At 35.7% G+C, this 26477-nt stretch overlaps 1 protein-coding gene across 8 annotated transcripts; it reads right to left on the bottom strand.

Moving 5' to 3' along the window:
- Nucleotides 1–104: 104 nt before the first annotated feature.
- On the bottom strand, nucleotides 105–8356 carry LOC109104108 (arfaptin-2-like). Of its 8 annotated transcripts, none has more exons than XM_042771393.1 (11): nucleotides 8091–8356; nucleotides 7120–7224; nucleotides 6744–6800; nucleotides 5660–5768; nucleotides 5490–5552; nucleotides 3697–3777; nucleotides 3257–3372; nucleotides 2884–3105; nucleotides 2220–2377; nucleotides 982–1156; nucleotides 105–830 (listed from the first exon to the last, which is right to left on the bottom strand). In XM_042771393.1, exons 2-11 carry the CDS (start codon nucleotides 7213–7215, stop codon nucleotides 675–677), a joined length of 1233 nt encoding a protein of 410 aa, XP_042627327.1. In that variant the 5' UTR covers nucleotides 7216–7224; nucleotides 8091–8356; the 3' UTR covers nucleotides 105–674. The 8 variants fall into 8 exon arrangements, with proteins under 8 accessions (XP_042627327.1, XP_042627328.1, XP_042627329.1 ...); XM_042771394.1 differs by lacking the exon at nucleotides 8091–8356 and adding an exon at nucleotides 7888–8084; XM_042771395.1 differs by lacking the exon at nucleotides 6744–6800 and having other exon boundaries at nucleotides 8091–8349.
- Nucleotides 8357–26477: the final 18121 nt, after the last annotated feature.

Below are 26477 nucleotides of genomic sequence, written 5' to 3'. Positions count from 1 at the left end.
TACTGAGTTATGTACATATATATGTATATATATTAACACACACACACACAGTGAAACCAAACCTTGTGGCAGTAAAAGTAGTAAAGAGACACAAGGCAAACTCATTAGATTCCATCACTTTCAAATGTGTTTTAATTTCATAGATGGGACTTCACAATTTACATAAATATAAATATACTATTAACCTTCTTATGACACATACAGTGAGCAATTTTTCATTCTTATAACATGACCCAATCCTCCTCCAAACAACCTTACATTAAAAACAAACACACAAACACAACATTCATTCCTTTCTGCTCTACTCTATTGAGATAAAACAAATTATATAAACTGAACTGGGTGGTGCTCACTGGATAAATATGACTATGAATGAGTGGTGTGATTGATTCTATTGTAATTTTGCGACTTTCTATTTTAAATGTATACGACATGGTAAGTTAAGGCAGCTCTAAAACATAACCACAGTTAGTTTCCATAAGCCATTTGGATAAACATTAATATTCATTTGAAGACGTTCTGGTTTTAAATAAACTGAGGCATCTTTCCAAAGATTGGCAACTTAAAAACATCTACTTCTTTTGTCTTAATCATTTATAAGAAAAACTTTTACATCCCCGTCCATCCATTTTCAGGTTTCCATGTTTGAGTGTCTCTTTACATCAACAAAGCGATCATTGTTCCTCAAGCCACGATGGCTTGTCAGAACCTGGTGGCTTCAATTTCACATTGAACTGTCTGAGAGTCTGTTCCAGCTGCTGCTGGTTTCCAGCAAAATATGCAGAGACAGCATTATGAAACAGTAGGAGCTGTTTGTGCATCACCTTTACCTGGAAATCAACATACACAAATATGAAGAAACTATGACAAAATGCTGTAATACCTTTGACTTATGAAATAACAAGTAACTGCGACAAAACGCTGTAATACCTTTGACTTATGAAATAAAACAGGTGAATAACATGGATTTCAACATGGTACCTTATTCTCCTCCAAGAACTTGAGTTTAATGCTGACATCACTGTGCAGTCGTTCATACTTGTCTTTATGGATTTGGTACTGCTGTTGAGCTATCTCAATGCGCACCATGGCTGCAGCATCCCGCGGACCCACGCTCAACTCCTCCAGGTCGGCCCTGTAGGCATCAAACTCCAGCCTGAAACAATAGCATCAGTACTCATTAGTATAAACTGATTCAGTAAACCTATATAACTAATCCTAGGATAAAAAAAGAAGTTGTTCCAGGAAACCTCCTAGACATACAGCTGTGAATCCTTTGATATCATTAATAAGAGCTGTCAGATTAACACGTTGACACAAACTTGTATGACTTTTTCTTCTGGGAAACACAAAAGAAGATATTCTGAAGAATCATAAGGTCATAGTTTTCCACTGTGTGGACCAAAAAACACTGAGACACTAAATAAGGTCCACAAAATAAAGAAAGTGATAAAGGTTCAGAAAGACATGAGAATAAGTAAATGAAGACCTAATTAAATTTTTCTGGGTGAACTATCCCTTTGAATTTTTATACAAATTATAATAATTATACAAAATTAAACACATACACTTAAGCCACCCTGATCCATTAAACTGCTTTTACCATGACAGGTTAAAATGTGATCCTTATGATGCATGTTGACAGTCCCCTTCAGCTACAAGACAACAAGACATGACTCAGCCAGAATGTCTGTGAATGACGACTACAGACAGACTGACAAACTCATTGCAAAATGATTTCGAGTGATATGCTTATGTTAAATGATGTTGAAATAAAGCAATCCATTGCCATTTTGTAATATACATTCAATGATATATTTGTTGAATTCGAGTGATATGCTTCCATTTGAATAAATGCGTTCTTTTTAACCTTTTTCTTAGCAATACATATATATAACACAGTACACACACACACACACACACAACACACATACACATAATATGTATATTATATATAGTTATAATATTAATATATATATATATATCTATATATATGAGCCGAAGAGACTTCTTTCAAAAACATTAAAAATAGTAATGTTTCCAAACTTTTGACCTGTACTGTATATATACATGTTGTGATTTCATGCAAATTTGATTGATCAACATGTATATTGTGCAATTAATTTGTGATTTTTTTTGTCAGTCCTAATCTAAACTTAAGGAGCTATTAACACATTACTCATGTAACATGTAACTCAATAATCTCAAACTTCTGATACCTTGCATTCTCATACATCTTGATGGTCATGAGTGTGTCCTCCATGGTTTTGTTGACTAGTGTATTAATGCTGGACACAAAGAAATTGATGGCACCCAGGAGCGTCTCTCCATTCTTGCATAGCAGTCTTTGCGTCTCTGCATTATAGCCAAACTCATCCTGGAAAAGTTTAAATTAAGTTTAAGTTAAGGCTAACATTATTTATAAAGCTATTAAACCATCATATAGTGTAAAGGCATATTAGATTATGTTAAAATTGTCACTAAATCAGGAAACCACTGCACCAAAACTACTAATACTGTATTTTAGTGGAACAAAAATTGTCACACATTCTGAGAAAAATGTCTGCAATGTAATGAAACCAAAATCTACTCTAGATTCATATTTTAATTCAAATTCAATCCATTTAAATCATTTTATGAAAAATACAAAACATAAGTAAAATGTAACAGATCTGCAATGGAACAGTGGTTATCATTTTGGACAGTAATTTTTATTTATTTAGTTTTTTTGCCTTTCCGGAAAAAAAGACCTATAAGGTAAGTGCTTGTAATTCGTTCTATTGTAAAAATCATTTAGAAATGGTACACTATGTTAAGATTCAGTTTTAGTATGTAACCAAATATAAATTCGCCCACAGAGCAGGGACACAAAATTATTAGTACCTGCAATTCTGGTGATTTCTGGCTAAGATCAGCAAAGGTGTCTCCAAGAGCCTGCTGAGTCTGCACCATGTTGTAGAAGTGGTTGGTGAGCTCACGTGCTAGTCTCAGAATACGCTCGTACTTCATCTTAGTCTCTCTTAGCACATCAATCTGAGCCTCAAGTTCCATGTCCACCGTCTTCGATCCACGACCGAAGCGCTCTGAAAACATCTGTTTTGTGCACTGATAAAGAAAGGACAGGAAGAGATACAGTACATATGAATCCCTTCATAGTTTATCTTTATAAAGCCTAGTTTTTACTGTATTTTTGAATAAATAAATTCAGCCTGGGTGAACATAAGGGATTTCTTTCAAAAACATGAAACTACTGTACCTTGTATGTGTTAATGCTCCACTTTTTCATGCTGTCAAATTTCTCTACAGCTACTCCTTTTGTGGCCTCCTCTGACATCATGGATGGGTTGCTGTTGCTGTGGTGCATGCTGGGAGCTGAGAGTAGAAAATGTAGGTACTTTTATTATAAATGGGAGCAATACCAAAACACACAATACCATTTCAAAATTTTGAATATCACAACCCAGTTGTGTCAATAAAGGTCACAGCACTCACTTTATAGACACCTCACGCAATGGACCATTTTCAAACTAGAGACTTCAAAATTCTACATAGAACGAATCAATTTATTCCTGAGACTAAAAAATGAATAGGGACGAGAATAAAAGGTGTGATGACAGTAAATGAGTAATGACTGATGATTATGGGCTGAAAATGTGTCTTGCGGTGACAGGAGGGGGTGGGGAGGCCCTGAGATACCTGGGTAATGTTCTGGCTGGTTTGCTATCCGACTGGTGGCTGAATGGCTGGGAGTGATGCCCCTGGATTTGGAGCGGATGTCTGAAATGAACGAATAACAGTGTACGGATGGAAGAATGGGATGGAGGTTTAGTTCAAGTAAAAGGCCTTTAGGGAAATTGCAACATTGAGTGTTTTGTAGTAATATGGATGAGTAATACACATGAACTGGGTGGTACAATGATTATTCTGTAGTGGAGATTACAGTAAACAATCAAATGCATAATGATTTCATAGACTGAATAATCAAAATGTATCAAAACAAAAATATTGGCGATTATGATGTATGCAAGAACAATTATGATGTTCTATCAAACATGAACAGTGACGTGCTTTGTAAGAGCAAGGTGACCAAAAGAGATGAAAGTTATAGATTTATAAAATGGTAAGGTGATAAAAGATGGAAGTAGAGGATGAAAATGAATGAAAAACAAGGCAGCTGTTAAAAAGGCTGACTTTGTACAGTGACGGTCATTATAAATGTGCTAAAAACTGCAGCAATACAATAAATACAGTATATACAAACTACCATTAAAAAGTCTGGGGTTGTCAAGATTTTTTCAATGTTTTAAAATAAGTTTTTTTTTTTATGCTCACTGAGGCTGTTCAGTGTTAACAATTCTATTGTTAAATATTATTACAAGTTAAAAGAACTCTTTTCTATTTTAATATGTTTTAATGTTTTATTTTTTAATGTGTTTTAAAATATGAATTTTTAGCAGTTAACTGTTTTCTATTTTGTTTTGTTTTATAATTTAATTTTAGTAATCATTCTAATATGCTGATAGATGTTCAAAAACATTTCTTTTTATGTTTATTCTCAATGTTAAAACAGTTTTACTTCTTATTATTTTTTATGGAAACTGTGAAACAGTTCAGTAAACTTTGAAAAGATAGTTCAAAAGAACTGCATTTAAATTGAACATTCAATTTATTGTATAATTAAAATACAATTTTATATATATATAACTGCATTTAAATTGATATATATATATATATATATATATATATATATATATATATATATATATTTATATATATATAAATCTTACTGACCACAAATTTTTTGAATGGTAGTATATATAATAAAAAGATATAAGATTATATTTAATTAATATGAAAGGAAGACTAACTCTTGCTGTCAATTTTTGATTTATTAAGTTACTTTCAATTTATTTGTTTTAATTATATAATACATTTATTTTATATAGCGCCTTTAAAGTTGCTTTCTCAATTTAATTACTTCATAAATGCTAGAGGATAATAACAACATAAAGGCACATCTGACTATTGACTAATCAGAATTGATATTCAAAAGACACAACATAATAAATGAAATTATATAATAAAACAAATTCCACATGGACCGCCACTGACTGTTGGTTAGGTTCGTATTCTGGCATGTCTATTAGTGCTGTTAATTTGTTAAGGCCAATCATGTTATTGAGCATAAAGAAACACCATTAAAGGAATTATTGTGCATTCCACAGTTCAAATATATCAGCTCACAAACATTTTTTGTTAAAAACCATATTTACAGTAAATTTAAAACAAACAAACAAGAGGTTTATGTTGCATAAGCAAACATGCGTCCACCATGCGACTGTCCTCTGCACCCTGTAGAAAAAAGCCAAACATTTTGCTGTTAAAATGCTGACAAACACATTTTACACCAGGGGAGAGAGAGGAAGCTGTAGGGACAACGATTCTAAAATAAGATCTTCAGTCAAGTTAGCATGCATATACACAGACACCTGGTTTGGGCGCGTTGCCACATCTTCTGTCAAAATACTCCGGGTTGACATGTATAGCTGGTCCTAAACATATACGTCGGCAGAGATGTAAGCTGAACTTCAAATCATGACTGCTGCATCAAATCAGATCAGAATCAGACACCATTTTGAGCTATTCAAGTGCTCTTTACCTTTGATGGAACTGGTGGGTATGATGCCCTCTGCTGCCCCTCCATAGCCTCCAGACACAATACTGGTCTCATTCAGGTTTGGGCCAGACACCATCACCTGCTGCAAGTCCTGAATATGGTGGGATTTAATATCACAGAATATTACAATCTATAACACAGAAACAAAAACACATTTTTTACTAACTGCACACTAGGTGGGGAAAAACACATGTGGGTATCAAAAGTAACGGATGGAGCAGTGTTTTTTGGTATTATTCATATACTATCATAATATATATTTATTTATTAATATATTGGATTTTTTTTTTTAGTATTTTCAGTTTTCACTTGCTTTTTGTAAAGCTATGTCATTTTTATATGCTACTATAATTTTTTTTTTTATTCCTGATTAGCTTTAATTTTATTTATTTTTGTAATTTCAGCATTTCAACTTAAACTTACTTAATTTTTTTATCTAATATTTATATTTTATTTGATTTATTTACCTTTTTCAGTTACGAAACGTATTTTTTAATAGTTTTAGATTGAGTTAACAATAGCAAAACTGGGATAATGACAGTAAGAAATAATCACAAAATAAAAATAAAAAACCCTATATATATATATATATATATATATATATATATATATATATATATATATATATATATATATATATATATATATATATATATATATATATATATATAGACTAAAATATATATATATATATAAAATACAGACTTCTATCGATATTAAAGCCTTGCCTTCTACACAAAACCTTTAAAACTATGGCAATTCAACAAGCTGGCTAAAAATCTATCAATTAACTAGACATCCTCAGTTAAAAGGAAACTTTTAGGAATAGTCACTATAAAACACATGCAAACTAATCTACTGTATTTGCATGGCTGCTTTCCATGTCTCTGCTTGAATTTTCTGTCCAATAAACAGCTCCTGTTTGCAATAAATCCTTCACCAACATTTGCCCAAAACCCATGATAAGTCAAAGACTATTATGTGTGCACTGTGCAAACCATCAACAACACTAAATCAAAGGGAATGGGGCTCCAACATACAGGGACACCCACAAACTCTCCCTCACCATGGTCACTGGCAGTGTGCCTACAATTTCATCTAAGCTCCCACCAATCTGTGCTCCCTGTGACATGAAGAAACATAAAATGTGAAGACAGTGTCAAAAAAATGGTGAGACAGATATGTAAAGAAAACAAACATATTCTGAAATAACCAAAAACAACCGAGCCGCACGACTTAAATTAACAGTGTCTATATTTACAACAGCTCATTAATGTGTGATTAAGCCAACTGTTTAAGGCCTCCCAAAGCCTGCCACACGATACCCACAGGAACAGGACGTCACATTGCATTCATGTGTGGTTCATAGCGTAACTGAACATCAGGCCTGAAAATAGGATGTGCATTTTTCTCATTTAGTTTGATGGACAGTGGATACACACCTGCTCAAGACCGTCATCCTCTGCCGTCCTGCTGTCCCCATTGCTGTTGATGGGGATCTCCATAGTGGCGGCTTTGCTCAAAATACTATCTGTCATGATGAATATCTACAAGAAAAGACACATTGCAGATGAGAACGACAACCAGATATACAGACAGACAAAGATAGATAGATAGATAGATAGATAGATAGATAGATAGATAGATAGATAGATAGATAGATAGATGAAGACGCTTATATAGAGATAGATAGACAGACAGACAGACAGACAGACAGATAGATAGATAGATAGATAGATAGATAGATAGATAGATGAAGACGCTTATATAGAGATAGATAGACAGACAGACAGACAGACAGACAGATAGATAGATAGATAGATAGATAGATAGATAGATAGATAGATAGATAGATAGATAGATAGATGAAGACGCTTAGAGAGATGCTTAGATAGATAGATAGATAGATAGATAGATAGATAGATAGATAGATAGATAGATAGATAGAATACTTGTCCCATTCTTAAATTTTGAAAATTCTTAATACTCATAGTAAAACAAACTCATGTCGTCTAATACCGCATAAATAGTATATTAAAAGGCTTTAATGAAGCGATATGCGTTGTAATATACAAGTAAAAAATTGTGAAAAATACACAATATCAGATACACAAAGGACGTCTTATCATAAAATCAATATATATATTGCAACCTATAGGCCAGCCTTTCAGCAGGGCCCATTCAAAAACAGACAGACTAGCAGATTTTACCTCATGCAGTAGTCATCGGTTGAAATTGCGCCCTTAACCAAAGGAAAAAGGGATGGATTATACTCAGTAGTAGAGTGTGAATAGACGCCATGAACACGTCGTGCGTCCTCTGACTGTCAGCGCCGCTGTGCTGCTACGTGTCACACCGGGACAGAAGAGAGGATGCTTGACCTATGCGATCCATCTGCTGCAGCTTTACTTACCTGTTTGCCGTCTCAACCGCTGGACTGGCCCGCCCGCACCGCATTTAAGATTATTCCATGATTAAAATGCGATTTGTGTGTGTTTAATGGCTGTCTGTAGGGCAAACAATCTCCACAGGCTCCTCGGTCAATCCTCTTGGTCGCTCGGTAACGCAAATCCTCTCCGTTCCCTGCAAACGGAAGTGACGACGTGACATTCTTCAGGGTTAGTGTAGCGTCGCGACATTACTTTGGAGTAAACAGCAGTATTTTCATAAATTTTCACACAAGACACAATCCAAATAGAAATAATAATTTCTGCAAAAGTTTCATGTGATAACGTAGCTTTGTGATTAATGTTTTGTGCTGTACTCAGTATGACCAGGTGGTGTCAGTATCACTTCAGGAATGCAAGCATCATTTTGACAGCGCTATGGTGACTAGCGCTGGATATTGTTAACACATTCATGCTGTAACTTACTGAAAGCATTCTATCTCATTAATTGTACAAAATAATGGGGGGAGGGGGGATTATTTTCTATACCCACTCTCTCTCTCTCTCTCTCTCTCTCTCTCTCTCTCTCTCTCTCTCTCTCTCTCTCTCTCTCTCTCTCTCTCTCTCTCTCTCTCTCTGTGTGTGTGTGTATATGTGTGTGTGTATTACATACAATGGGTACAGAAAAGAATCACCCCCCTTAATAATCACATTGTGTTGCTTTGTAGCATGAAATGAAGGAGACAGTTTTTGTTTTATCCAGTTGTATTTACTTAGTGCAACTTATAACATCCAAGTGAAAGATATAACACCATAATATATATATATATTAAAAAAAAGCAGATTTGCTGACTTGGAAAAAGGATCACCCCTTTGTGTCTGTATTTTGTTGAACCACCCTTAGCTTTAATTACAGCCTTTAGTCTGTCGGGATTTGTCTCTAGTAACTTTGCACATCTAGACTTTGCAAATATTTGCTCACACTTCTTTGCAGAACAACTCAAGTTCAGTTAAATTTGGTGGTGACCGTTTGTGGACTACAGTCTTCAAGTCATTCCAAAGATTTCCAATGGAGTTTAAGTCTGATCTCTGACTAGACCATGCAAGGACAATCACCTTTTTCTCTTTCAACCACTGTGTGCTTAGTTCTGATGTGTGCTTTGGGTCATTGTCATGTTGGAAGGTAAACCTTCCTCCCACTGACAACTTCCTGGCAGATGGCAAGAGATTTTCCTCAAATATTTAATGGTATTTTGCCCCATCCATTTTCCTTCTATCCTGACAAGTGCTCCAGTCCTGTCTGCAGAGAAACACCCCCATAACAGGATATCAACACCTCCATGCTTTACTGTAGGAATGCTGTTATTTGGATGGTGAGCTGTACTGGATTTCCGCCAGACATATCATTTGGTGTTCAGGCCAAATAATTCAATTTAAGTATCATCTGCCTCAGAATCTTCAAAGCTCAGTTGTGACTACATGTGGCCTTTCTTTAGGAGTGGCTTTTTTCCATACAAGCCATATTTGTGGAGAATTTGTGATATTGTTGTCACATGTACACAATGACCACTCTTTGTCATAAATTCTGTTTCAGTATTGATATTAAAACTAATTGATTAAACCAAGTCCAGAATATATATAATTGTTTTTTTCTTATTTTATTTTTATTATAAAAAAAAAAAAAAAAAAAAAAAAAAAGGCCAAGCTGAAGACAAAAGAAGTGGTTACTGAGTCTTTTGGGAATAGATGTAAGCTGATGAGTAAAACGCCTCATATGCTTCACCTTTGCAAGCCAATATGCATCAAGCATGAGGAGGATGTGCATGATTGGAAAAGTGTGCTTTTGCTTGACCGTTAAAATGAACATCCTTTAACTTTTAACCTTTGACGTCCACATTCTTGTGTGCATCAAAAAATCATGGTTAAAGTTAAAAACAGTTAATTTTTTCTCTACATAAGAAAAGTAGAGAAAATAGCCAAAAAAATGTCTCTATAGCTGAAATTTGGGTAATGATTTAAAAAATACACATTAATAAAAGTCATGTCTTGGACTTGGCAATCCAATAAATATCATAAAATTAAAATAATTTATTTTAAAAGATCTTTCAGAGGTTTCAATTCCAAACACATAGCTTACAGAATTGTGTCTAAACCACACAAGCCTTCTGTTTAGAGCATTTTTTAGTCTGGGAACCTTAGGTTAAATCTGACAATGAGGCAGACCAAAACAGCCACCCACACCAGACGTATTTAGATGCAAGTTTACTGGTACATATAAACTGAAAACAAGGCCTGTTAAATTTAAGGTCTCCATGTTTGAAACCTTTGCAAGGACATTCATTACCGAACCATTCCGTGCCTTCGAAAGCTCTGCAGCTCTTTTTCTCAGTTCAGTAAATATCCCGTCACGCTTTTAATGATCATTAAATGCACCTCCAGATGTTGGCCAGCGGTTCTTCCTCACACAGCCCTTTCTGAGTTCCTTGACTGCAATCAAGGCACAGAGACAAGGACCTCAAAGAAAAGCAAGAAAGAAAACATGGCAACACACCATGCTCTAGATTTCTTGCCCACTATGTCATTATTCCCAAGCAAAATAATTACAAACATTGCTCTGTGTTTACACCGTGTAGCATATGGACCTAGGCCTTTTATAGTTTTTGTAATGTGCCATTTCAAACAAACTGTCAACCTTTTTTCCTCTTGCTTGCTGTTGAATCAGACTCAGTGCAATTCGTCATTGTTATGGATCCATGATATACATGACAGTAAACATTAAACACGAAACTTCTTCCTGAAAACACAAGGTGAAAAGAGAGAAACAACAATGTAATCCTTAGAAGTCAGTGCAACATGGTAAAAAGGAACAGTAAAATAGAATAGTCATAATTTATTCACCCAAATCTGTTGTTTTATTTTTCCCTGTGTAAAAATTAAATTAAATTAAATTAAATTAAATTAAATTAAATTAAATTAAATTAAATTAAATTAAATTAAATTAAATTAAATTAAATTAAATTAAATTAAATTATTAATCAATGCTGATTTTCCAGCTTTCAAATTCTCATAAGAGAAAAGATCACTTTGAAATTTGAATAGCAAAGCAGTTTTCAGAGCAGCTGTTCCCTCTTTCAGATCTTGGCGAAAAATTACAGTGATGTTGTTTTCCATGTCGGCTATCATCCATTAAGCAACTATATTTCAGGGCTAAATTGGGTGGATTTCAGGCTGTGTTTAATCCAGCTGGAATTAGCAAGAGTTATAGCTATGGTGAGGAAGAACCACAGCTGAACAAGTTTATGTTGGGAAATTGGGATCATCTGTCCAAAAGTTTTTTGAAAAAGTAGCTAGTTGCATTTCAGAAACTGTAGAGTGTTTTTGGCTTTTCATAATTGATAAACAATACTGGTTTTCCAGTTCTGTGTAGTGACAATTTTTTTTCATAATAATTCTGAGAAAACAAAAAGTCAATTCTGTAAGCAGAACGTTATACTGACATGGTGGAACAGTTTGAATGCAAAATTATTCAGGCTGCTATCTTCAGAAGAGTTGCCTCCATGTGAATATTACACATGGCTATTTGCCAGGAATACTGTGTTTATGTATACAGCTTTTCTGAATATCAATGAAATTGGTTTTGGCTCAAAGGAAGATGACAGATTATTTTCATTTTCATCTTTTTTATCTTTTCTTCTGTACTTGCTATTCTCCAGAGTCTCTGTAGAAGTACAGTTTCTGCACACACAAACACACATGGATGTCCAAAACAAGGGATGAAATTGCACAGCTCACTATCATAGACTGGTCTTTTGAAAATGTTACACTTTGCTATCCTACCTAATTTCTAGTCTGGGACTAGAGATAGCAAGAAACCACATAGACTTTCACTTGGGAAAATGGTTAGTGACCAGAAAGCCATTATCTCTTGCTTGTTTACTTTAAACAATTAACATGTTTTGGCTTGAGTTTGTGGTTGTTTCAATGCCACCCACAGCCCTATATAAGCTTGCATGTTGTAAACTTTTGTTGTAAACATTTTTTGTGTTTTCACAAAGTTTTTTGGGGTCACTCCTCCAACTCCTCCAACCTGCTGGTAAAACTATGGCTCTTCCTGTTAATTTTACCTGCATAATCAAAAAGACAACCAAAAAGAGCCCGCATATTTTTATAAAAAACTATTTAGGCAACATAAATCCTGTTGGGGTTGTTAGCATAATATGTTAATTTTGTTTTCTGTGAATACTAGCTGTGGTTGCCTCTCAGCGTCTGCACATATGGCTTGCATGCAATGGCAGATGCAGGGAATTTAAAGAAGGCCACGTCCTGTGAAGTTACAGGCAGTAATCTGAGCTCGGTGTGCAATGGATTTTAACTATTTGTGGTGGTTTAATGTGATTTAAAGAAGTTAATGTTTTTTGAAGTTTTATGGAGTACAATTTTCTGTGAATTTATTGTTAGTGATGTGAGATATGTGTGAAATGCATTTAATGTATCAATTAACTCATTTTTATTTATTTATTTTTTTTAGATATTTTTCAGTATTGAATAAAATGTTTTTCCCACAAAGCATTGGTTTATTGAGGATATTTTTCCTTTTACATCCTTTGCTCATTTTCTCTGGTGCTTCAAAGAAGAATTATATTATACCCTCCAAACCTTCCATTTACTCTATTGAACATCTCTTCAGCTGCCTATAAATTTTATTGAATGCGGAGTGTGTCTGTTTTTGTGTCTGCTGCCCAACCTTGCACTTTCCTTTATTAGTAATAGGAGAATGCATTCTGCACTCCCTCATTATATTTACTACATTTCTCCTGACCTTAGCTGAAGTCACATCCAGAATCCTTGCTGGAAGAAACTGTCCTCAGACCAGAAGTTTGTGAGCTGATTTAAACCTGGAAGTGAATAGAAAGTATTAGGATTTTGAGAATGTAGGAAACAAAATAACGTTATGACAGAAAATGAATACAAAAATTATCATCAGGATTTACACAAGCTTGTGAAGTTTATGCTTGAATGCTGGGGTCATTATAGCCAAAGATGAACTAAATATTAGGACATTCCCAAATTAATGGTATTTTTTTTTTTTCCAATTAAAATTTTTAACTCAAATGACAACAAATAAATAAATAAAATCCAAAGAGAGTTTTCTCAGTCATACTAGACTTTAGAATGATTCATACACATTAGTGTCTCACTCTGATCATAAATCTGGATAATGTATGCACAGATATGATATGACGTGAGATGCTCCTGTGGGTGAGAACATGAGAAATTTCTCACATTATATGTGATATCACACTTTTCTGTCTAGCGCAGTATCAGAGCATCATTATCTCCATGTTGTTTCTGAGCAGAGTAACTGACATTACAACACTGCGGCTGATTTATTTCAGGCCATGATCCTGTAGATCCAGAATTTTTTTGTGTCTCTGTGAACAAATAATATATAATATTTCTCAAGCATTGGTCTAAGGCCAGTTTTCGCTAAATCCATAAACCATAAATGTAATGTTAAAAGCAGGAAGGAGGAAAGCAGCAAGGGAATCATACTGATAACCAGCTAAAGTCATTATATTAATTTCATCCAAAATGAAGCTACATCTCCCAGAGGTCACCTATTTTACACAACACCTGTGGACCCAGTTCTGCCGTTTTCAGCCATTTTAAGATTGTTTCTAGCATGATAAAAAGTGCTTGAGACTTGCATAAGCACTTGCTATTTTTCATAAGTGACTTTAAAAAGCCAAAGACACGTTCTGGTGTTTACCAGAAGTTTATAACCCTCTACCATAGGTCGCACAGGGGTGTCCACAGGTTGTAGTTACTTCCTCAATGTCTCCTCTTACCCTGCTCTTTCCAATACATCACAATGCTAGCCTTCAGTTACATTTATAGAGCCGTTGTAAAGGCCTAAGCAGGATTTCTGAAATCTTTCATTTCCATCATTTTGGAGAGTTTCCTCGTGAATACAAGGCACCCTGAAAGGCTATTAATGGAAATGTCTGGCCCTGACAGCTCAGACATGCGTCTTCCTTTGCCTCTCTCACCTCATGCGATTTACTTCACGCTAGGCTGTTGTGTTTGGCATTAGAGCACAGACACTTTCTAGATGGCATGCAGACTCAGAGAGCCATACAGAGGACATCTAATTTCCACAGGACATAAAAGAGACAATATTCCTATTTTCAAAGTTGAGGAAAATACTTCACACTATCTTAGTCATCTAGTCTCAAAACATGCTGTTTTTCTAAGGGAGAGTGAGTGTCTTGTGACCTTCTCAGTTCCTAAAATATATCACTTGGGTTGGTTTGTGTTGTACTGATAAACACTAGATGTCTGTTAAAAAAATGTGTGCAGACAAAAGAACATTGAATGCTGTTTTGTTAGGAGTAAGATCTTTGCATATGTCAGAGAGAGAGTTGCTCACAAATGCCAAAATCAGTGCACTGAAGAAAGTCTTTATTATGCTTAAAAAGTTTCTTTCTTTAAGCATTCATGCTTTCTGCAAAACATTCGCTGAGGCAAAGCAGTAAACACACCTTGACAGAAAGAATATATTCTTGAAAATATGCTAAAATTGCCTTTAAAAGTTATTAGATTCATTTTTAATAAAATAAAAAAATAATTAAATGTATTTATCTACTTACATCAGACTGTAACACGACTACTCACCAAATAAATTAATATGTGGACATTAAATACTGATTTGTTTTAAAATCTTACCCATATCTTAAATGAATGAAAAGTCTGCTACAACAACTTTAAATTTATTTTATTTTTCCTAATTTTTTAAATTGTAGTTCTTTCCATCATTAACGCCATTAATTTGACAGCCGTACCTTTGTCAGATTTTCAAATCCTTTTTTTTTTTTTTTTGCAACAGCAGCAGCAGCAGCAAATAAAGGTTTGTAATGTTGTGATTAATCCCATGGCTTGTATCACTTTAACGGAGACTTTTAAAAATCCCAGTGGACACTTCTGGGACCAATGCCACAGAAAAAAAAAAAAAGAAAAAAAAAAATCACTGCTCAATGGCATGACTGACCAATCAGAATTAAGTATTTCTATAAATTCTAACAACTTATTATGAAAGTGGAGCTTGCAGCAGCACATCAAGGGTTTATTCAAATAGCCTACTGCATTTACATCTTTTCATTTGCGTCTAAGGTTTTCCACTTTTTAGTCAGATAACCTATCCATAATTTTATACTTTGAGAAACAATTACTGTGACCAAAAACGTTTTATCTTGCCAACCCTGAAGCCCTTAAACTCTCGGTTCATCCAAATGGATTTGTTCGGTCTTACTGTAATGGTTAAATTGCCACCTACTGCAGAGTCTCCATCTGAGCAGGATTTGTGCTTTGCTGGCACGTGCTCTTTGCAGTAATGGATGTCAGCAATAGTTGGACCTGCTTTGCTGCATTCCATTCATGGATTCTGTCTGCTAAACCGATTTAACACCTTCTCTAAAAACGAGACAGAATAGAATCAATTACCCCTCAGTCAGACGATGTTTGGCACGGGGTTGAAGAGATGTGACAGCCTTGGTTCTGCTTCTTAACAAAGAAGGATCACTGCTCTGTAGGGAATTGTGAAGTGAGAGAGGAAGTTGGTTTAAACAAAACATTCCTGTAATTTCACTAGAATAACAACAAGAATGAGAGGGCACCTCCCTGCAACACGAGCTGATAAATTTCATGTGCGTTATTAGTTTATTGGCATAAAAGATATAGCGCTTGGCCCAGTGCCCTCAGCCTTTGATATGGTACATACTAGCAGTAGTGGTGTCCAGATTTAAAATGAAACAAAGCAAACCACATCTGTGATCTTTATAGGTCTGCCAGATGCATATCAAGGCAATCAAACGTGGTCTTATGATCCTAAAGCACATGTTGGATCCAAGTAACACTGCTACCCACTGTGGACCACCAGTGAATAAACTTTGGTGTGGAGGGTTTAAAGACACACTGGTGTTGTATGAATATATGGGCCGTTAAAGATAAAGGCAACATATCAATTAGCTGAACAGACTCTATTATTGATTGTGACAGCTTTTAGGCTCTCTCTTCAGCTAGAACAAAAAACAGAACACCTTTGGTTTTGGAGTGTAGCGTGAGAGAGAGAAAAACACCACGTTAATTGTCAGTTTTGAAAGGATAAAACACATTAACCTCTCTTAGCTACATTATTATTTTTCATCGTGGGTTTGCCAGGTATTCCTCTCTATTCCAATGAGACCCACATTACTAACACTTCTGCTCACACTTAGGGTTCTAAGGATTTAAACAAACCCCTTAACCACAAAGCTTAAGTATTAAAATATTTCTGGTAAATTACCCCACATTGTATTCATCAAAGAAAAATACGGTTTCCATATAAAAAATTAAGCAGCAACGTTTTTCAACATTGATAATAAGAAATGTTTCCTGAGCACCAAATCAGCACATTAGAATGATTTCTGAAGGATCATGGGACACTGAAGACTGGAATAATGGCTGCTGAAAATTCAGCTTTGCTATGATAAGAATAAATTACATTTTAAAATGTATTAAAATAGAAAATAGTTGTTTTATAATTGTACAGTTGTTTTATATATTCTATTTTATATATTATAAGTTGTTTTACAATTATAATAATATTTCACAATACGACGCAATGGGTTTTTACTGTATTTTTGATTAAATAAACATAGCTTTGGTGAGCATAATAGACTAGCATAATAGAAAAATCTTGCCAACTATAAGGTCTGTATCTTGCATATTAAATTATTTTTTAGTTATTTTTCATAGTAACAACAAATAAATAATTTGAATACAAATATTTTTTACCTATTATCTAATTAATTATTATTTCTTTAATCAATAAAATGCTCTCTAGACTGAAAATGTACAACAATCACGTAGCAAATCATCATGGCGTAAATAAACCCACTTACCCCCCCCCCCTTTTTTTTAAGAGCGAGAAAAAAAGTCCTCATCAAGTGATTTCATTGGATCCTTGAGGTGTTTCACAGACATTTTCTGGTCTTCCAGTTTTGTTTTACTTTCCACCCACATGCTCTCCATATGCTCAAAGTTTTGTTTTTCCTCATCCTCTGTGCATTGTTTTAGTTGCCTGTCTTCATGTCAAATGATTTCCTTTATTGGGCAGAGAATAAACAAAAGTTCTGACGTTCCCAAGTAATTTGTGAGCCCAGGCTACTTGTCAATGACAAACAAACCACCACCCAGCATTCCCTCCCCTCACCCTGTTGCTGAAGCCCAGCTCTGAGCCCCTTTGGGAATAGGAACCGTATGAAGCAGTATAAAATGTTATTGAGCAGGCATAGAAAGGCCAGTGCACTGCTGGAGATGGTTCTGACTGCAATGGTGTCTCACCTCTATGTGCACTGCATTGTGTTTGCCAAGTTTTACAAGCTTATGTGAGAGCAGAGTGTGTCTGACATGAAACTGGGATCGGTTAACAGGGTCTAGACCAAGGTGCACTATAAATCTCACCTCTTTTTCTTCTTTGGTGTCGGCAAGGTAACATACCATATGAAAGCCTGTATGTGCACATAAAAAAGAGCAAAGATTACAGTTAGTTTACATTGAAGTCTATATATACTGCATTTTACAATATTTTGTTCATTTCCATAATACCAGCAATAGGTACTTGCAGGCAGTTCAAACTATAATTTGCATAATTATAATGGTATTTAAGAAATAATCAGTAATTCCTCTTTGAGGCAAACTGCTCCATGTTTTGTGTGAGTGTACATGGTACTTTTTTATTGACATATTTCTCTCAGTGTATCTGGTTTGTTACTATAAAAAATTTTCAGTATATAAAAACAAGATGGCCAAATTGGTCTATTGTTTATATTAGGTGTAATGGTTCATTACTATTAATCAATATTGCATTGGTTTTAACTGCATAAGCTGTCAATTTTAGAATAGAGTTTTATTTTCACCTCATCAGCTAGAAAACTGAGCTTAGTCCTCAGATTTCTCCACTTGTCTGAGATTTCATGTTGCAATATATCTGAAAGAGTGGAAACTATCTCAGGAATTTGGCTCTTGAATTTTTCAACCGTACCCCAAACAGAAATCAACTTAAGGGGTGGGTTTATCATTTCTGGGGCCCCAAGCAAAGCTTAGATTTGGAAGAGCCATGGATTTGGGAGAGCCCTCCATTGTGTCATTGAGGTGTCCAACTATTTGACTGAATTATATAAGTACATGCCAAGTGTGGTCTGGAATAGTCATCTCGCCATATAGGGGTGTAGGAATGATCTGAAATGTGAAAAGGAGACAATAAACTTACCTGCTTTGCTCATGAATATTAAGTATGAGACAGTAACTAAGTAGTGCAAACAGTGTGATTTTTTTTTTCATATTGTATGCCATATTGTAACCCTTCTTTCTTTTTCAGACCACAAAATGAGATTTTTTTTACCCACAAGTCCCACGAGTGCTTGTCTGTAAATTGGCAGTGTATGTAAATTAGCATCAAGCTTTTAAAAAAACACAGAAGTATCACAGAACAGTCCCATGCAACACGTGCCGTATATTCAGTGTTCGGAGGATATACAGTCATGGCCAAATATACAGTTTGCTGCTTAAGCTGTTGTGGTGTTCATTCACATTGTTTCTAGTTTATTGAGTAGAGTGATCAGATGCATTTTAAATAACTGCTAAAAGCTTCATTGGCCAAAAAATTAACTTTTCACAAAAAAACTAATTTCATTGTTTTTTGATCCTGACTCAAAATGACCAGCTAAAATTAACTGACTAATCATATCAGCAGCACAAGTGAAAGTGTGAATGAGTAATAGTCAGATTAAATCACTATCATACTAATTAGACTGTAAGATCAGACTGATTGCTATAAAAGGAGGGAAGAAGCACTTCCAGTTATTGTGTTCTTGTTAGCAATGGTTACCTCCAAAGAAACAAGTGCAACTATTATTGCTTTACATCAAAATGGCCTCACATGCAAGGAAATTGCTACAAAGAATATTGCACCTAAAAGAACCATTTACTGGATCATCAGAAACTTCAAGGAGAGAGGTTGGACTGCAGTGAAGAAGTCTTCAGGACGTGCCAGAGTGTCCAGCAAGCATCAGGACCGTCTCCTCCTGAGGAGTCAGCTACAGAACTGTGTCACCAGCAGTGCAGAGCTTGCTCAGGAATGGCAGCAGGTTGGTGTGAGAGCTGCACACACAGTGAGGCCAAGACTTTTGGACAATGGCCTGGTGTCAAGAAGGGCAGCAAAGAAGCCACTTCACTTCAAGAAAAACGTCAAGGACATACTGAAATTCTGCAGGAAGTACAAGGATTGGACAGCAGAAGACTGGTGCAAAGTTATTTTCTCTGATGAAGCTCCCTTCTGATTGTTTGGGACATCAACTGTTTGAAGAAGAAAAGGTGAACGCTACCTTGAGTCCTGTGATCTGCCAACAGTGAAGCATCCTGAGACCATCCATGTGAGGGGTTGCTTTTCAACCAAGGGAGTGGGCTCTCTCATAATTCTGCCCAAAAACACTGCCATGAATAAAAATGGTATCAAAACGTCCTGCAAGAGTGACTTCTTCTAACGATCCATGAGCAATTTGGTGATGATCCGTGCATTTTCCAGCATGATGGAGCACCATGTCATAAAGCAAAAGTGAGAAAGAAGTGGCTTGAAGATCATTACATTGAAATTTTGGACTCAATCCCTATGGTCAGACCGCAAAAGGCGAGTGGACAAGCAGAAGCCCACAAATTGTGATCAACTCCGAGAACTAATAAGGCAGAAATGGATTGCCATCAGTCAGGATTTGGCCCAGAAACTAATATCCAGCATGCCAGAGTGAACTGCAGAGGTTATGAAGAACAAGGGTCAACACAGTAAATATTGACTCATGAAATTTTTTGCCAATAAAAGCCTTTAAAACTTATGATATATTTATCATTGTTTTTTTTTTTTTTTTTTTTTTAATATATCATAGAAACATGAGGAAAAATTAAGCAGCAAACTTTGCAAAACACAAAATTTCTGTCACTGTCAAAACTTTTGGCCATGACTGTAAAAAATGGTTTGGTGAAAAACAAACCAAAATTTAACATATTATTTAATGAATATCCTGACCGTGGCCATTTAGAAAACGTATTGACGTATTGTGTTCCCTTTTATTTATTACTTAAATGTTCTTTAATTGGTCTTAAAAAGGCCTTGAAAAAGTCTGTTATTAGCATTATTATTATTCGTTTGATCAGACTGTAAATGGTTCTGCTTTCTGTTTTTCTGTTACATTCATTCTTTATGCATGAGTGATGGTAGCTTCTGTTACTGGTTACAAAACGTACCATTTTAAATTGATATTGCATGCTATTTGTTGTCAGCACCCTATTAATCTCTTTTGAAGCATAAACAGTCTATAAGTGCTCCTTAACAAAATACAGCATATTTGAGCAGCTCAAACACTGTGTCAATAGGTAGATGGAAAAATTCCTCTGCAGTGGCCTTGCCTCACTTACTGTACCCTCCTGATGTTGGCTGAGCGATTCCACACATTAGACCTCTGACACCATGGGATTCCTCTCACGGGGCCTTTCCAAAGACCAATCACATTTGGCGTCTCTCTTCACTAACACCTTTCTTAAGTTCAGCCCACCCTGCCTGAAACCAAGTTATTACTTATATGCTGTTACTGAGCAGATTTTTAATCATATCAAATGTTAGCCACCGTGGATAAAAAGAGTTCTCATTTAAGCGCTTGATTTTAGCGCTATTCTAACCTCCATGTCTGTATTGCTTTTAAAATGTCATAAAACGCTGGCTTTGCTCCAGCTGCTATACTGTGAAGTCGTAGCAGATTTATTTTCTTGAAGGGTTAATGTATTTTTTCCCCCTTCACTTTATCGCAAAACCATTTAAATTTTCACTTGTGAATCTGGTAATAAAACAGTCAGGAGTCAAGTAACCTGTTTTATGACTTTCACGTGAGTGCAGAAAAAAACACCCCAGAGCATGTTTCAGCTGAAATGTGCCTTAAAATTCATGAAAGCGGTCTCAGCCTGACAGGCAAAGCTTAAGAGCTTGGTGTATAAAGAGAAGCAATCAGAGGTGCAAAATAAATGATTTTAATAAGCAGCAGAAAAATCTCACAAAGCATTGCAGGGGTCAAGCTTGCCTGTCCAAAACTTGTGGCTATAATCCTAGGATGTTGTGGGTGGTTGCTAGGTTGTTGCTAAGGTGTTCTGAGGTCTTTTCATCCCAAGGAGTCGATTTTGGTAGATTTTGGCAGTTTTATTTTTCATCATATATATAAAAAATTAATTAAATTAAATTTAATTAAAAATTGTCCTCAATTAGCTGCACAATTTGAGGTATCCTATACGTTCACAGCACAAAACTTCAAGGAAATTCTGTGACAGAATTCAAAAAGTTAAGGAGTTTACAACAAATCATTAACCCCAATAATAAGCAATAATGATAATTAAAATAAAATAATAGTAAAAGTCTTGCTAAGCCACTGCTCTTCTGAATACTGTTGTACTGGTGTATTTCAGCATGAAGCTCCTGATCTCCCTGCTCAATGTTCTGACTGTGATTAAATAAAGTTTAACTTGGCTTACCTTATTTTATTACCAGTCCAAGTGAGATTCTGGCATTGTTCTTAATTTTCCACTGTTGTTTCTCTTTGTAGCTGCATTTTCACGGGGAGCCCATGATAATTTCTCAGTCACACCCTGGATAATTAGAATGTCCATAATGAACATTCCTGCTTATCTAAACAAACACGTGAGTTAATAAGTATCATTTGTTACATACTGTAGTATATATATAGAGAGAGAGATTAATGAAATAAAATCTTGACTATGAGGATTTCCACTGAGTAAAAAAAAAAAAAAAAAAAAAAAAAATACATTAATAGAGATATTGGTCAACATTGTGTAAATGATCTTCATCTATCTACTTGCATACTGTAAGTTAGAAGTTATAGATTTACATCTGTGATTTATTATATACAGCAGTGAGAGAAAAAAAGCAGTATGCTATTTTTGGACCTGCTCTTTATCTTTTGGGAGGCCAATGTGACGATAACCACATGGAAAATGCAGCCGCAGGAATAAAAGGGCCTATTCTGTGAAAATTCATATTTTGGTTACTTACAGTCTTGCTAGAGAGTGGCTGGATTAAGTTGTCTGCTGAGTCACGTGACCAGCTGTCCAGTGTAGTAGCTGGGATATCAGAGTGTTTAATGTCCTCTTTCCTCTCTGTTTAGACTGTTTGCAGCAGCACTTTCTCTGAAGAGAACAAAACAATCATTCTCCTGTTTTCTCTCCTCTCTCCACGTCATCAAGGGACTGGAAGCCGTCCGCGTTCACTCCATTAATCTCACTCTCTCTCTCCAACCCAAAGCTCTGATCTAGTTTGAGACCCAGAGTCCCATGGAGATATAGAACTAAGGAAAATAGCCCTGCAAGGTTAGATCAACACGGTATCTGCTCAAGAACAACGTGACAATAAAAGAGTGTCTAAAAAAGGGGTTTATATTTTCTATAAAGTAATTTTAATTTCTAAAATTATACATATGCTGCATCACATGCATAATATACACAAGTGGGAAATGGTCCACTGGGCACATAGAGTATATACAGGTAAGTACAGGACTGTAAAGTTTATTATTCCACCCAGTAATTTGTTTTTGTATTATGCCAATTGGTGATATATGCAGTGCAGTCTGGGCGGCCTGCCACACTTAGCCTAACAGTTGCTGCAACTTAATCAAGTTAATCAAGCAAATGTTTTTACAAGTCATCAGAAAACACCTTAACTGTACCTAAAAAGGGTTTATGAAAGGAAACACATTTGAAAAGCTTTTGACATACAAGAAAACGGAGTACTGGTTTCTATCATTCAGCACAGTGGTTCTCAGCTAGTGAGTCGTGACCTAAAAATGGGTCACAGGTCTGCTCTGAAAGAGTCATGGTGGATGGTTGGTGAAAAAACAGTGCTAAACACAAACATTAAAATGATAGTTTGGATAGCAAAATTAAACTTTGTCCATTTTTTCAAAAATGTGGAAAAAAAAAACACTTTTTTTTGTGTATGTCCGAGGCTGCGCATCCAATCAGACTATATTTTGGTGCAAGTTAATCTGCCACTTAGTAGAAATTATAAATTATTAGTAGAAATAGTAGAAGTTAGCCAGACTAGATGCAAATATACAGGTTAAAAAAAATGTACAAACACAACTAGATTAAAAACAAGTTTATTAGCATTAGCAGAGTACATAAACCGGTTGGACATATACTGTTAGTACAAACAAAGCTGAAGTGTGTATATATATTTTATGCATCATTTTTACCTACTCTGGGCCTCAAAAATGGGCAATAGTGCACTTATCACTTCCTTACATTAAAATCTAAATGTGTGGATGTTTTTTAGAAGATGGTTTCCTACTACAGCACACTGAGAGTGGTGATTATTTTATACATTGTTTTTGCATTTTTAATCTGCTGGTTTTGCTGGTTAGGATGGTGCATTTACCCCCTGGATGTTGTAGGTACACCATTCTCCAAGTAAAAATAAATAAATAAATAAATAAATAAATAAATAAATAAATAAATAAATAAATAAATAAATAATAATAATAATAATAATAATAAATCTTCAATTCTTTGCTATTTCATTTGTGCTTATGCTGCCTTCAAGTGCAACTGGGAAATTTGTACCTCTTAGTTAGGCACTTAATATTACAATAGCATATCAATTCGGAAACATAACACTGAAGCAGCCTGAACAAAATAATTATATTGTGAACAATGAACCACAATTACTACATCTGGATTAAAAAAATTATGAAAATGATTCATTTCTATCACTAACTTATATATAGTAAATGTTTGTGCTACATAAAGTAAACCTAAAAAGTAGAGTGATTACTTTACAGTTCACACAGCACCAAAAGATGCAGACCAACGCAGACAGCTGGTCAACTACAGTACCTCAAAAAAGGTCTTTCACTGTTATTTCATTCAACAGAATCTGCACAGTGAAACCAAGATGACTACAGATGACCACAAAATAGTGTCCATGAGTTCAAAATCATAAGTATTGTTATCAATTAGCCCTTGTCAGCTTTGGACCCAGTGGCCACGCCAGTCTCTAGTTAATGAAAATTAATTGCGAGTGATTGAGGCGCACCAAGCATCATATTTTCATCACGACAGACCCTTTTCCTTCTAAAGAGAGAAAAGAAAAGAATCAAAACACAGCAAAGCGTGGAAGTCTGAAATACAAGCAGCTGGGGCCACTAATGAGAACCAGCCGCAGGTGGTTGCTAAGTGACAGTGGCTGAGTGGCAGGCCTGGAGCCCGGGCCACAGTTGTTCACCTCCCAAGCCGCCCGCCTGCCCGCCCGCCTACCTCTCTCTCCTCACTGCTGTGGCTCTCACTCTGGCAGGGCAAGACAGGGAAACAGGGCGGCCTGAAATGAGAACCAGACCCCTTCAACCCTACAATTGGCTCTCTTCCCCTGGCTGTTTTTTACTGTGTGTATGTGTCTAAAGTTGAGAGAAAAAAAGAGTGTGCTCCAAAAATAGATTAGGGTTTGCGTGCCAATGGGTTTTGAAAACTCACTTTTTTTCACTCCCTCTAGTCACGCAAGTAGTCTGTCAAGACTTTGGAAAGCAAATCAGGAAAAAACAAAACTCACTCAAAAAGACAGAAGGAAAGACAAAAGGCCCTCTGGAGGTTGTAAAGGTCTTTGTATCTCTAAGGAGTGCACAAATAAGGAAGTGGGCGGGGTTAATATTTGAAACCCCATCCTACAATGAATCCACTTCACATGACAGACGTAAAAGAACATATGAAGTCTCATTTTGACATATAAGCTCTCTTTCATAGGGCTAAAGAGACTGTGCTGCAATCTGATGGATGGAAATCTAGACATTATTTAAAGAAAGCATATTATTGGTCCCTTGGCAACTAGAAATATCCATCTTTGTGGGTCTGCCAAGCTTGGTCGGCATTGGTATGAAAGAAACCTTTAGACAAAGGGCAAAATAGACTCTTTTTTTTCTTCCCCTTCTGCTAAAATCATTAAATTCGACAGTCGTTATTGTCATTACATTTTCAAAACCCATGCCAGGCCTACCCAGCGAAGAAAGCCAGCGAGCCCCTTGGAAAGGTAGACTGAAAGGTTACTCTTCAAGCTAACTTTGTTATGAAATGCCACAAGACTTTTTAAAGCCATCAATGCAGTCAGGTTTCAATTCATTTCAGAATGAATTAGTCATTTCAGAATGAATTAGTCTCAGACCAGTTGTTCTAAGAGGCAACATCACAACAAGGCTTAATGTGTCTCCATACTGACCTACACAGACACAACAAACTGACCTCATCAAAGTGAAAAACGTCAGATGCCATACACAAACATTTAACAAAATTGATGATACATCATCAAAAACCTTGCAATTAAACAACACAGTCATTCACAACGCTTATTTTACGAGTTGTTATGTCCAGAAATACAGTCCACATGGCCTGGGTGCGTTGATAATGGTGTTTAGCTTCAGCAAACACAAAGAGTGCGTCATCAGCAGAAACTAGTGTGAAAAAAGCACAAGCTCTCCAACTGTGACCTTTCCAAGAGACATAAAAAACACGTTAAACTGAATTTCCACAAAACATCTTGCATTTGAATTAGCTGATGTACGTGCTATTAAAGCAGGCCGACTCTCCATCACCCTCTTATGTAATAAGAACAAATGAATCCTCAGACTTTCACCATGATGCTTCAATGAACTTTAAGTCAAAATGAAACGAAGACTAGTCTAACTAAGTGACACGTTATCAATTAGCGATTGGCTCTTTTATTTAGAACGCTTTTCACTTTCTTCCATTCACAATTATTATGAGAGCACCTTATTCTAAAGTCTTTGAATGGACTCACGTTCTTTTAATTTGACAGCTTCTCAAAAAGTGCTCACTGCACTTGCACAAAACGTTAAATAAGTAGCAAGGTCAAATACGGCCATCTCTAGCACATATTTATGTAGAAATGTTGTGAGTTAGGCCTTAATAACTTTAGGTTTGAATGTTTTAGTCCAATGAATGTCCTTCGGTTTAAATGTTTTGGTTAAACCCACATTCAACAACTAGTTACAGGGAGTCAAAATATTTTGTGGTCGAATGCTACAGACTGTAGATGGTTCTTTGTGTCTCCATGGCAATACTCACTGGCAAGTCTTCATAAACACAGTGTACTATGACATGTCCTGTAATCCAAGCTGTCTATGGCATGGCTCTAATGATATGTTCTGAAAGATCCACAAATCATTAAGGTCTGAGTATGAGTATGAATAATGACTAAATTCTTCCCCTTGTGACGAGGTTTGTTACTGCCCCGCTTTTTTGTAATGTGTTTTGTGCTC

Source organism: Cyprinus carpio, chromosome A15 (assembly GCF_018340385.1).
Source record: "Cyprinus carpio isolate SPL01 chromosome A15, ASM1834038v1, whole genome shotgun sequence".
Taxonomy (NCBI): domain Eukaryota; kingdom Metazoa; phylum Chordata; class Actinopteri; order Cypriniformes; family Cyprinidae; genus Cyprinus; species Cyprinus carpio.
This window is presented reverse-complemented; position numbering and strand designations above follow the sequence as displayed.

Coding starts and splice junctions, on each gene's coding strand:
- LOC109104108 (XM_042771393.1), bottom strand. CDS start 7,215: ATGACAGATAGTATTTTGAGCAAAGCCGCCACTATGGAGATCCCCATC. Junction 6,801..7,119: donor AGGATGACGGTCTTGAGCAG/GTGTGTATCCAC, acceptor TTCATGTCACAG/GGAGCACAGATTGGTGGGAG. Junction 3,106..3,256: donor GGAGCATTAACACATACAAG/GTACAGTAGTTT, acceptor TTTCTTTATCAG/TGCACAAAACAGATGTTTTC.